The sequence below is a fragment of the Carettochelys insculpta genome, chromosome 4 (assembly GCF_033958435.1).
Source record: "Carettochelys insculpta isolate YL-2023 chromosome 4, ASM3395843v1, whole genome shotgun sequence".
NCBI lineage: Eukaryota > Metazoa > Chordata > Testudines > Carettochelyidae > Carettochelys > Carettochelys insculpta.
The window spans coordinates 130,981,636-130,994,114 of NC_134140.1; the positions used below are offsets into that span (position 1 = coordinate 130,981,636).

The window sequence follows — 12,479 nt, forward strand, 5'->3', positions numbered from 1 at the left end:
GGGTCGGGCAGGCTCAGAGGCTGTGGGTGTTGGGGGTCAGGAGACCCGGCTGGGTGTTGGGGGGGGTCGGGCAGGCTCAGAGGCTGTGGGTGTTGAGGGGGGTCGGGCAGGCTCAGAGGCTGTGGGTGTTGGGGGTCAGGAGACCCGGCTGGGTGTTGGGGGGGTCGGGCAGGCTCAGAGGCTGTGGGTGTTGGGGGTCAGGAGACCCGGCTGGGTGTTGGGGGGGGGTCAGGCAGGCTCAGAGGCTGTGGGTGTTGGGGGTCAGGAGACCCGGCTGGGTGTTGGGGGGGGGGTCGGGCAGGCTCAGAGGGTGGGGGTGTTGGGGGGGTCAGGCAGGCTCAGAGGCTGTGGGGGTGTTGGGGGGGTCAGGCAGGCTCAGAGGCTGGGGGTGTTGGGGGGGGTCAGGCAGGCTCAGAGGCTGTGGGTGTTGGGGGGGTCGGGCAGGCTCAGAGGATGGGTGTGTTGGGGGGTCAGGAGACCCGGCTGGGTTTTGGGGGGGGTCGGGCAGGCTCAGAGGCTGTGGGTGTTGGGGGTCAGGAGACCCGGCTGGGTGTTGGGGGGGTCGGGCAGGCTCAGAGGCGGTGGGTGTTGGGGGGGTCGGGCAGGCTCAGAGGCGGTGGGTGTTGGGGGGGTCGGGCAGGCTCAGAGGCTGTGGGTGTTGGGGGGGTCGGGCAGGCTCAGAGGCTGGGGGGGTGTTGGGGGGGTCGGGCAGGCTCAGAGGCGGTGGGTGTTGGGGGGTCAGGAGACCCGGCTGGGTTTGGGGGGGGGGCGGGAACCCGGGAACTGAACGCGGTCCGGTCCTTTCCCATCGGGCGCGGCGCTGCCCGCTCCCGCCACCCTTCGCAGGGACGCGCGCGCGGCCTCGGCTCTGAGCACCGCCCCGCCTCCCTCGCTCTCCCAGCGGCCACGTCGGTGCCACGTCCCGGCGCAGGCGCGGCGGCTGCTTCCGGCGCCGGCGGGCGGCGGATCCGTGAGCGGCCCGCACTTGCCACTGTCCGCGGGCGGGCGCGACAGCCGGGCCGGGCCGGGCCGGGCTGGGCCGCGCCGCGCGGCGCCGCCATGAACTTCCTGCGGGGCGTCATGGGGGGGCAGAGCGCCGGGGCCCAGCCCTCGGGGGCCGACACGGTGAGTCCAGGGGCGCCGGGCTGGGGGGGGGCGCATCTGCCCCCGCCGACCCACTACGGGGCGCGCCCGGGGCTCTGCCCGGCTGGGGCGGGTCCCCTGCGCTGGGGGGCGATCGCCCGTCTGCAGGCGGCGATCCGGGCCCCCGTCACTCTGGGCGCTGCGGGCAGGGGTGTCCCCGCCCTGGAGGGCAGGGGACTGGACTTGATGGCCTCCCGAGGTCCCTTCCCGGCCTTGCGTGCCCTGAGTCTGTGGGATGGACCCAGGTGGGTGTAACAGGCTAAACCCCAGTCTCGAGGGGTTTTATAGGGACCGCGCTTAATTCCTGTTTACGTTTTGAGCTTGGGCCACAGCTTACCCCGACTGGGAAATGGGTATACGCAGTCTTAAACAGAGTCTTAAACAGCTCCTTTGGATATAAAACGGCTCCCCTACAGTTGGTGTTTCTAGGATAGACCCAAGTGAAGCTGCATTTAGTCACTATAAAAGTTCGTTGCTCCAGTGTTTAGTTTTTGAAAGGGGGAGCTCATAAGGTTTCAGTGTCCTTTCCTTTGAAATTGAAGGTGGGGGAAAAAGGAAGATTGTATGAGGGGGGGTAGCTGTCCGTTTGTTTCCGCAAAAACAAAGAGGAGCCTTGTGGTACCTTGAAGTCTTAACAGATATGATTGTGCATAAGCTTTTCTGGATAAAAAACACTTTGTCAGATGTAACTGGCAAAGTGGTTTTAACCCATGAAAGCTTATGGCCAAATATTTGTTAGCCTTTAAGGTGCCACAGGACTCTTGATTGTTTTTGAAGGCTGTACAAACTTTCATATCAATAAAGAGGTTGATTTTGTAGAAGAAATAACTTCTTCCAGTATCTGTTTGTAACAGACTGTATTTACCATCTGTGATTTTGAGTTCTTTTCTCTATCAATTTAAAATTGAGCTTCTTTTTGTGCCTTGTGTTTGTATTCTTCCTTGCCATTTCCTAGCAGGTTTCATAGAGTAATGCTTCAGCTAAAGAAGTTGCTCCTTTTTTCCGTGAGATACGTTTCCAATACATATCATATTTAGCCAAAATTTATAAACAAACCAAATTTTAAATGTCTGTAGTTAAAGCTTTGGTGACTTCACTTTTCCCCGCTGTGTCAAAAAGGGTAAAAGTGATTAAGCTTTCCAAATGCATGTCTTCACTACCCACTGGATCAGTGGGCCAAGGCTGATCCAGTGGTGGTCACAATGTGGTGAATCAACCACTGAATGCTCTCCTGTTGACTCCAATACTCCTCCAAAATGAGAAGAGTAGGCAGCATCAGTGGGAAAGCATCAGCTATCTATTTACTGTTGTGAAGATACCACAGTAAACAGACCTAAGTAGGTCAACTTCAGTTATGTTAGTCACATACTTGAAGTTGTGTAACTTAGGTCGACAGTCCTCAGTAGAATAGACAAGGCTTTATTAAATATTCTGATACCTGTTTCTGTTGAAAAAAGAATTCAAATCAAGAATGAACAAATATAGTATTTTAAAATCTATTAACTGAATAAAATGACCAGACTGTCTTCCAGTTCCCAGCTGTTGACTTATACAAGTTTCTAAAGAGAAAAATTGTGTTTGTTAGTTTCCAAAGGATGTGTTTAAAAACCAAACGGCCCCTTAACCTTCTATCCTTTTTCTGCTGTGTTGATATGTTTGAAAAGCTCACTTTGTCTAATTGCAGATTTAAACCAGTGTAGTGACAGCTCTGTTAGGACACTCTGTCTATTTTAGAAATATTTTTTGTTAATTTTACTGAAGGTAATTCCTTGCCAACTTAGATTAGAAATATATTTCATAAACTCAGTTTAAAGGCCAGAGATTCATCTGGCACAAAAGTTTTGATCTGGTATCTTGTTCTTGACTTTAAATGTCACCTTTAATTTAAAACTGTGCTATGTGCACTTGAAGTTTACATGGTGTCTCATGTTGCTCTTTGTGACTGTGAAAAGGGCTGTGTGCTTAACCTCCTGTAGCCAAAGTGTCTGTCTCTGTGTAAGAGCCTAGTTAGCCAAGAGTGGCAGCTTTAGATAGATTATTTCATACAGGTTCTTATCTGTGGTCTGTATAATCAGTATACAGGAGTTCCAGTGGCACTCTCATGACTTGACAGTCTCTGGATAATGCATTGAGATGAGACTTGGATTGTGCGGAATCAAGGCTTCCCTCAATATCCAGAGAGGGGTGTTCCTCAGGTTGCTTACTGAACCAAAGTGGGGATCTGTGAAGCAAACTAATTCAAGAGGGGAGAGCTCACTGACCAGAATAATGCTTGTTCTCCACAAAGCTCTGCTGATCTTCCTTCTGCTGTGTTACTTAAATTCTGTGGCTCCTGGACAGAGGGGAGAACTGTGAAGTGGTTTCAATGAGGAAATAAAGGACAAGTACACATGTGCTGTCTTGTAGCCAGCAGTGCTTAAAAGGGCACTGTGGACACTTGGCCGATGACATGTATTCTGGTTGCGCATGCAGACCACAGCACCGTAATAATTCTTGTCTGGTTGACAAGGAGGATGGTTTTCTGTTACTGATGGAGAAGTACCAAAAATAAACGTCACTGAGGCTGGATGAGGTTTCCGCTGTCCTGCTCCTTCTTGAATTAAATGACAAAAGAGGCTTTAGCTAAAATTGCATGTGTCAGTCAAGATATCTCACTGAAGGAGAGACAAGCTCTGCAGTGTGTTTATGAAATAGGCATAACTTTACTTCCCTAAAGAACTGTTTGTGCTTGCTGCTTTGTGTACAAAGTGTATCTACACTAATATAATTGAAGCAGTGAAAATTTTTGCTCTTTACACTTTCTGCACTGGTGCAAAAAATGTCACTGTGCAGACAAGGTCAACAGCCAGTGAGAGCGTTCTGTATTCTGTAGCAAACAATCACCTGTTTAGGTAATCCTCTGTGTGCATGTGCTGAGATCCAGAACATCAGAGAGGCTCCCAGTGTGCAGAGTCTGGTTGTAGAGAAGTGTGAATGCTGGTCACTATGGATAATTTGGTAGCCTGGGCGGGAGTTAGTAATTTAAAATGTAATTTAAAGTTCATGTATATGTGTAGATTCAGTGAAACAAGCTATTTGCCCTAAAAAGTGTGGTTGGGTAGACCAGAGTGGGGTGTACAGCAGAATGTCTAAAAACTAAATAGTCTGTTACAAAACTGTTGATTCTGACGTCAGTCCTTGGTGAACTTTGAGTACACTTTTGTCTCATTCTAGATATCTTATATTTCAGTCATTCTGTTTTTCAAGAGGTCTGATCGGCATTCATTTACCATCCAAATAGAAGAAATAGAAAAATTGCCAGTTGTCTTATGTCAGTTTTTTGAGGTGGTGGCTTTGGAGGATCTTTTATTTGCTGTACAGTGACTGTTGCTCAATCTCTTTTGATGCAATTCTGTGTTGGTTTTTATAGATTCAGAAACTCTGTGACCGTGTAGCTTCATCTACTTTATTGGATGATCGAAGGGATGCTGTACGTGCTCTCAAATCATTATCAAAGGTGTGTGTTGTATTTTTTTAATAGTGCTATAAATGTATACAGTGCCTTTTGTGGCACCCCATTTAAAAATGTTATGAGCAGTTTGCATTATATTTCTAGTTTCATTTTTAATAGTACTCTCAATCTTTTTTGTTTTCTGGACAGAAATATCGCCTGGAAGTGGGCTTCCAGGCTATGGCCCATCTTATCAATGTTCTCCAGACAGACCGGTAAGAACATTCTGACCTCTAAAAATGAACTCAAATTGGCAGGTTTCTTGAAACCACCCTCTTTTTTTAAGTACTGTTTCAGATCTGTAATTAACATGAATAGAATGCTAAGTATTATTAGCAGCTTTCCTTACTGATTAAAATTTGCGTACAGTACCTGACTACAAACATGTACATAAGAAAGTAGGAAACAAGGACATTTAGGAATAACAAATTGTAATAGCAACAGAATGATGGTGATACAGAAGTGTGTGTCAATACAGGAGAAACTTGCTAATCTTAAAAAATGTAAAATTAGTCATGTTTGGATGACTAACAAATCAGATGTTGTGATATTAATAGACTGAAAAATTATGTATTTAAAGGCTAACAATGGCACAGAGTTAGGGCTAAAGGAAGTTAACATATAATTTTCTATTTGTAATTAGGAGTGAATATGGAATCAGTTTTATTTACTGGTGTACATAATTTGGGTTGGCACGTATTTTTCGTACAGAGCAGTGTTAATTTGTACAGGTTTAGTCTTTGGCGCAATAGCATAATTACAGCTTACCTATGTTGAGAGTGCTGCTGTCACAGGAACAAATGATACTCATTTGAAATTGTTCATAGGTCAGAAAGAAAAACGTAGATTACATAGATAACAGTTGCTTCATTAGGTGAGATACTTTTAGCATTCGACGGCGCTGTGCGTAGGAACTTCCTCTTTGTTGTTTCATCCACTGTCATGGCATCACCATCATGTGTTGCTCTTTCCCTTCCATTCTGGAGGCATATAACAAAGCAGACTCCTCCCGACCTGCGCCTCCACACAGAGCTAAGTGACAAGTGGTCACCGGGTGTCTAGTTTATATGTTGCCCACATGAGGACCTTGGGCTCCCATGTGGACGTAAAGAAGGTGGGCAGGAGAGCATTTCCTTACATGCAAACCAAGGAAAGAGGGAGTCAGGTACTAAGGCAGGTCATTAGCCTCATAAATCAAGGTATTGTCACCAAGGGTTGGTGGCTTCATCTCAGGAACATATTGTACAGGGCTAGAAAAATCAGTAGTGAATGGGAGATGCCATTGGACCTATGGGTATGGCTGCTCTTGTAGAGCTCAATGACACTATAACGTCAGCACTTAAGAGCTGTCAAACCAGGGTTTTACAAAAACCAGCCCTAGTACAGTAGTCCCTCGAGTTATGCAAGGGTTGCCTTCCCACAATTTCCCACAAATTCTTTGTTTCACGTAAGCAACACTTTTGCATAAGTCAGGAGGGGGTTGTGGCTTTCTTCCCCTTGGAATGCACGTTCTGCAGTTGGGGAAGCAGCAGGAGCACCTCGAGCTCCTTTTGGAAGGTAAGTCCTGGGGAGGAGGGCAGTTGGGGCAGTGGGAGGGAGGCAGGGGAATTAAGCAGGGGATAGATTAGGGAGGGAGTGGGGGGTGGAGTTGAGCCATGGCCATGCAGCCCTGCTGGGGGTTGAGGCGGAGCTGCACACGGGGTGTGTGGGATGAGCCAGGGCCATGTGAGGGGGTGGTGAACTAGGGGCCACATGGGACCTGGGGGGAAGCAGGATTTTGAGTTGCGTTTAACTCGCATTAATGTGGGTCAGGCGCAACTCGAAATCGCACATTTTGAGGGATTACTGCATACACTTCTCTTTTTAAAAATTGAATGGCAATAGCATTCTATTGGTATAACATTCTTTTGCTTGCTTTGCAATCTGCATGTGAGCATCCGTCGGAGAATCTGAAAGTGAAGCTGGGTGGGCTGTCAGTAGAACAGACCTGGCTATTCTGGCTTTTCCTCTAGAGGCTGAATGCAATGCAGAATGTAAATCGCAGCTGGCAAAAAGTGAACTTCAATTGCAAAATTCTTTGTGTCCCATAAGCAGGTGGCTGAAATTTGCTGCTCTTCCCAAAGAGCTCTGAAGTGTGGGGTCTTGCTGAGTGCTCTTCTGTCACCCTCTTTTCCAGTCTTCAGGGGAGGCCTTTTTAAGGGTCAGCGAAGGGACATGGCACTGCGTTGCTTTCAGTGAGCTCAGCTGTGAGTTCATTTCATTTGACGTGGACAGTTCAGTTCAATACCTCAGCTGTTGTCTAGTTGAGATTAGGGTACAGATGAGAGGGAGCTGGCAAGGATCAATCCAAATAAGAGTGACAAAGTGGCAGTCAACTGGCAGAAGCAACAGGATAATATAGCCACCGTTAATTACTGGGTTCCTGAGTAATGGGCTTATTTTACACATTCTAGCTATTGTTGGGCAATTCTATGACAGTAGTAACTCAGTGAGCTTTTTATCGCCTATGTCTATTGGATTTCTGCCTTTCCTTTCTTACGTATCCCTGGCTATTTTTACCTATGGTTTTGTTTCCTTAAAATTAGACTATTGCAGTGCTCCCTATATTGCTCGACACCTTGATAAAACCATTCAGCAGCTGAAGCTGATTGTGAAGGGTATCTTGTTGACAGCCTGTGCCACTACTGCTCTAGGCAGGGTCTGTGTTGGTTGCCCATTGGTCTCACAGCAGAGTTCAAGGTGTCGGTTATGGTGGGTAAAGCCCTGCATGACCTGAGACTGTCTTACTGTGGGGATTGCCTTTTACTCTATGCCACAGCATTGATCTGCTGGGGCACTCGAACTGGATCACCTTTATAAAAGAGGGTGTTGGCAGGGTGTTTGTGTGCGTGCTCTGAGATTCCAGATTTGCTCTGCACTTTGGTCTGAAATAGCTAAACTTTCAAGGCAAAACTGCAAAAGCAACAAGTGTTGTTTGGGGCTTTTGGAGAGGGCTGAGGTTTAGCATCTCACAACTTTGGTGTAGGGGAGAGAATCCAACTCTCTGGCTAGCTGAGTTCTGGTGAAATTACTTTTGCTTCTAGTACTTAATTGTGGAAAGATGCATTTTATGTTGTCTCTACATTTGTTTGCAGTGTTTAGTACAAATTCTTAAAGTTCAGTCTTAAGAGTTTTGCCAAGTCCATGAGATGTCTTTAACTGATGTGCAAAAGGAAGTGCAAGGTATACAATCCAGGTTCAGTGTAACTGCAGCGGTTAGCAAACATCACTGCATCAAACTGTACTCTAAAAAAGAGCAGCCAAATCACAGTTCATTCTGATAAACTCTTTCAGTTAATCTTGGCCTTAATTTTTTGATGATGTTCAAAAGAGATGGAATGACTTCTGAAATGCCAGGCATGGTGGTAGTTATGCTGCTACCATTTTTGTACTGGCTTTTAACTTCTGAAATGATTACACACAAGGAGAATAAAATTAGGAAGAGAGGATTTTGAAGTCTGTGGGAACACAATGCCGCATCTGGAAAGTGTTACCATATAAAAAAATATCCTGTAACAACATAACCTTTCCATTTACTACAGCTGTCACTGCTAATGTGTCTATCTGCACTAAGAATTCAATAATACAAAGCAAAAAAATAAGAAGAAAGTGGAATTAAGTCATTAAAGAAAAGTGTTATTTCTGTTCACAGTTCAGATTCCGAAATAATTGGCTATGCTTTGGACACTCTGTACAATATAGTATCAAATGACTTAGAAGAAGAGGAGCAAGGTAAGCCTGCAGTAGTAACAGTTATACTCATCTCCTAAAGTTAAATTCAACTTTCATGATTGCTTTATGATTTATGTTGAAATGATACCAAAGTAATGAAATCGGTTTACTAAGCACTATCCCTTTGTGGTTCCTGTCTGACAACAGTACCACTACGCTCATGTGTGAATGCAAGGGGTGTTGGGCATTGGTAATGTGCATTGTAGTGATTGTGGATTTTCTGATTCTAGACTTAAACCGTGTTTGCAAACTAGTATTTTTGCTGAAAGCTAAATTGAGATGAGTGGTGCTGATCAGATAGGCTTCTTTTATGCTCATTTAGCAATTACTGCTCTTTAGAACAGCATTTCCCAAACTGTTGCGTGGAACACGGTTGTACCAAATGATAGAAATAGGTGTTCAAAAATAATTCAGTGCTAGCAATGTTTTTCTGTCTAAAATGTTATATAAGAAATTGTGTGTATCAAAAATATTGAAGTATTTGAATAACGTATAGATTATTAATAATTATAACATGTTCATAGTAGTATGGTTATTGTGCGACTTGTGCTGAAACAGAGATGCAAAACACTCTTCCCATTAAAAAAAAACTGTGAAATGTCACTTTGTTTTCCAGTAGTTTTCCATAAAAATAACAAATTTATAAAAACACAAAATTTAAAAACACTTTTCCATACCTAAATTGTTTTTGTTTTTTTCATAAAAATATTTGTAAGCTTTAAGAAAGGGCAGTCATTTTTTGAACAATATTGTCCTCTGTTTTTGTACAAAACAACAACACTAACCATACTTACTTTGTTCTGTCATCTAGAATGATGTTTTGTTTTGAGTGTGTACTTAATTTTTAATTTTTATACCTAATTATAGGATTGCTAACCGTCCTATAAGGAGGACATTTGTTGTTCATTCAGATGATTTTCTCTTATTATTCTTTTGTTCTTTGTAAAATAAGACATCTAAAAAACCTAACTCTTTAAAAACATTATGGGCTGCATTCTTTCAGTTTAAAACACCCTACCACCTCCAGATCAGTATATTTTCTGTTGGTATATTCCAAGCCTGAAAGTGTTCCATGACCAAATTTCGTTTGGGAAGCACTGCTTTAAAAAAACCTAGATTCCTTAAGAGCTGTGCTGGAGGGTGAAAATATGTTGAGTGCTGGCCAGGCAAAGACTGTCAATTTAGGATGGAAACAACAACCATTAATAAAACAACCCAACGAAAACACCTACTCTTACTCCAGTATTTCCACATTTGCCCAGAGACATGGGACATTTCGTCTTGAAATTTGATATTTTTAGCCAAGTGTTGTTATAACATTTTATAAGAAGAAAATAGTAAGAAGTGGATTAAGTAGGAGGATTAGGTGTTATGAAAGGGGTTCCCACTGCTTGGGGATAGCTCAATGGTTTGAGCATTGGCCTGCTAAACCCAGAGTTATGAGTTCAGTCCTTGAGGGCCCTATCTAGGGATTCGGGGCAAATAGGTTTAAAAAAAAAAAACACTATCAGGGTGATAGGCTCTTCAGTGAGTGCAGGGGACTGGACTCAATGACCTCTCAAGGTCCTTTCCAGTTCTATGAAATATGCATACCTGTGTGTGTGTGTATATATATATAGATATATATATAAATCTGCGTAGGCAAATTTAGAACAAGAATATTTGATCATTACAGGGCTTTAAAGCTTTTTATTGAATTATAGCCAGAATGGAGAGTGTTGAAAATGATTACTGCTAAAAGTGATAGCCAAAAATAAACACTAAAATCATTAAAGAGAATCTGCTGTGAATCGTAATTGAGATATAAGAAAATGTTTACCCATACTTCACATTAACGATTGTGTGTTGGAATTGTGTACTTTTGCTATTAGTAACAGCTGGGGAAATTCCAATTGCTTAGAATGGGGCAAGACAGCTTTCCAGACAGGTGAAAATCTCAGGTTTTCTGGCTGTCGCACAGTGCGAGGGGCCTTGTCCAAAGCAGCCATGAGCTGTCAGACAGGGGCGGGAGAAGCTCATCATTGGCCATGCCAGAGGCTGAGGCTCAGTAAGATTTCGTTAGCTCCTTAATGCCCAGTTTGTGGTAACAGGAATGGTATGATTGGGTCTAGACTTGGCTGCAGTCGAGTACTTCATAGGCAGCTACCTCTGCCAGAAAGACATGCAGCAGTTCAATGTGAGAGATCAGCCAGAGTGGGTTAAGTAGTAAAACAAGCTACAATTTTGCTCCTGCAAAACACAACTTGAACTGACTTTTCCAGGAAACTGCATATCTCCTGGTTTTATTACAGCTTTGTGGAATTGTACACACAGCTGCTTCTCCTTTCGTTAGAAAAGCAGTTCTTTGCTATCTTATTAATTTAACAATCTAACCTGTAAGACCCGCCCTCCCCCCCCACACATACTTGGTTTTAAAAATAAGTGTCAAGTATATCAAACGACAGTCTGACTTTCGGGGATCCTAAAGAAAACATCACTCTGAATCAGCAAGAGAAGGGCTGAAGGCAGGGGCAGACCATGAAGAACACATGTGCAAAGGAAGAGACACGGAAAATGAGAAGCTTAGAAATGAATGAAGATAACCAGAGGCCACTGACCACCTGGTTGTCGATTTCAGTTGTGTGTTGCGCTGCTCTTGCACTGCTGGACTTCTGTTAACTTTGTACTTGAAAAGTGATCTAGCCAATGGCCTTGGAGTTCAGGGGGAAGTAGGAAGAAGACAATTCCTTACACAAGTTTTCCAAAAGTTTTAACAATTGAATAATTTATACCAGAAGAATGGCCTTGATGGAAGGCAGGTGTGGATTAATGTTAATTTAACGTAGTGTCAGGATATGTGCAGAAATGGAAATGTGCTCGCACTCCTTTCTAGAATTTGTTGTCCCTTCTGTTGGGTTACTAAATGAGACTTGCTCAAAGAAACTAACATAAGGGAATCTTGCTTCATAGTCCAGCCTTGTTGAGTCCTGCTTTTCCTAACTTCTATCCCCACAAGGTCATTTAGCTGCATTTTCTCATTCAGTCCCTTTACTGAAAGCACAGACATCTCTAGTAAAATCTAGGGCTGTCATTTGGAGTTATTGTACAAATAGCACTAATGCGAGGATTTTTTTGGCAATGGCCTTGATAGCGTACTCCCCAAAGGAAGGAGACTGTGGTATAAGAACATTGTGCTTAGACAGCCATTTCAAACAAAGAAGTGTTGGCCTAGTCTTACATGTGTGGTCAGTAGTAGCACGGTAGTTGCAAGGGTGTCTTGTTCTCCCAGTTCCATGACAATTAAAGTAATAATGGTGGCAGAATTCCAAGATGGCTGCCTATAAAATCCATTATTTGTTCTGAAGAACTTCATGGAAAACTGTGTTACTTGTGAACCTTTCTTTTCTTTTTTTTCCCCTTTTGTCTACCTTTACAGATGATTCCGAAGGTAAAAACCTCAATTCATATAGCATGCTGCTTTTATTAGTCATAGCTGCTAATCACAAGGTATTTTTCACCTTTCTTCTTAAAAGGGACACTAATTTTTTTTATCCTTTTTGCATTTTTCATGCTTTTTAATTTCTCAAATTTAAAATTCAATTTGTGTTTGTACCTGAAATATATGTCGTCCCATTATACTTACCTACTGATTGGCACATAATTCTGTGCCATAAATCTAAGTGGGCTTATTGGCATTAATGTAAGCCACTAGATACTTCTTAGTTAACTATTTAATGGAAGTGGGTATCAGAGTTCAGCACAAGACTTTGATGGACAGATACAGACACACAAAGTTCTTTGAGATAGAAGAAACATTAAAGGACTTCAGAAACTGTAAAATGGAATCAAAATCAAGCTTTGAGCCTTTTGGCGTTCAGTGTCCCTTTTAAGTAATACACGTTAAGAATATGGCATTATTACTTTCATTTAATTGACTTACTTGTCCTCTTACGTACTTATTTGTCCCTCACCTGTTAACCTTCTCACTTCTGGGATGCATAGCTATGTTTTAACAGATTGGCTAAAACTGGTCCTTTGAAAAGCGCTGTTTGTTGTTGAAACATCTAATACCAATCTTCATAAGCAGAGATACGTC

The 12,479-nt window shown here is 43.5% G+C and overlaps 1 protein-coding gene across 4 annotated transcripts in view; it reads left to right on the forward strand.

The window, feature by feature from the left end:
• The first annotated feature begins 947 nt into the window (after nucleotides 1–947).
• The window catches only part of USO1 (USO1 vesicle transport factor), a 49,804-nt gene continuing 38,272 nt past the window's right edge, over nucleotides 948–12,479 (forward strand). For 2 of the 4 annotated variants that reach the window (XM_074993817.1, XM_074993819.1), the window contains exons 1-5: nucleotides 948–1,125; nucleotides 4,553–4,639; nucleotides 4,784–4,848; nucleotides 8,325–8,404; nucleotides 11,820–11,831. In XM_074993817.1, the coding sequence (XP_074849918.1) occupies nucleotides 1,060–1,125; nucleotides 4,553–4,639; nucleotides 4,784–4,848; nucleotides 8,325–8,404; nucleotides 11,820–11,831 (310 nt within the window). In that variant the 5' untranslated portion in view covers nucleotides 948–1,059. The remainder of the gene's footprint in view (nucleotides 1,126–4,552; nucleotides 4,640–4,783; nucleotides 4,849–8,324; nucleotides 8,405–11,819; nucleotides 11,832–12,479) is intronic. The other 2 variants (XM_074993818.1, XM_074993820.1) reach the window with 1 other exon arrangement.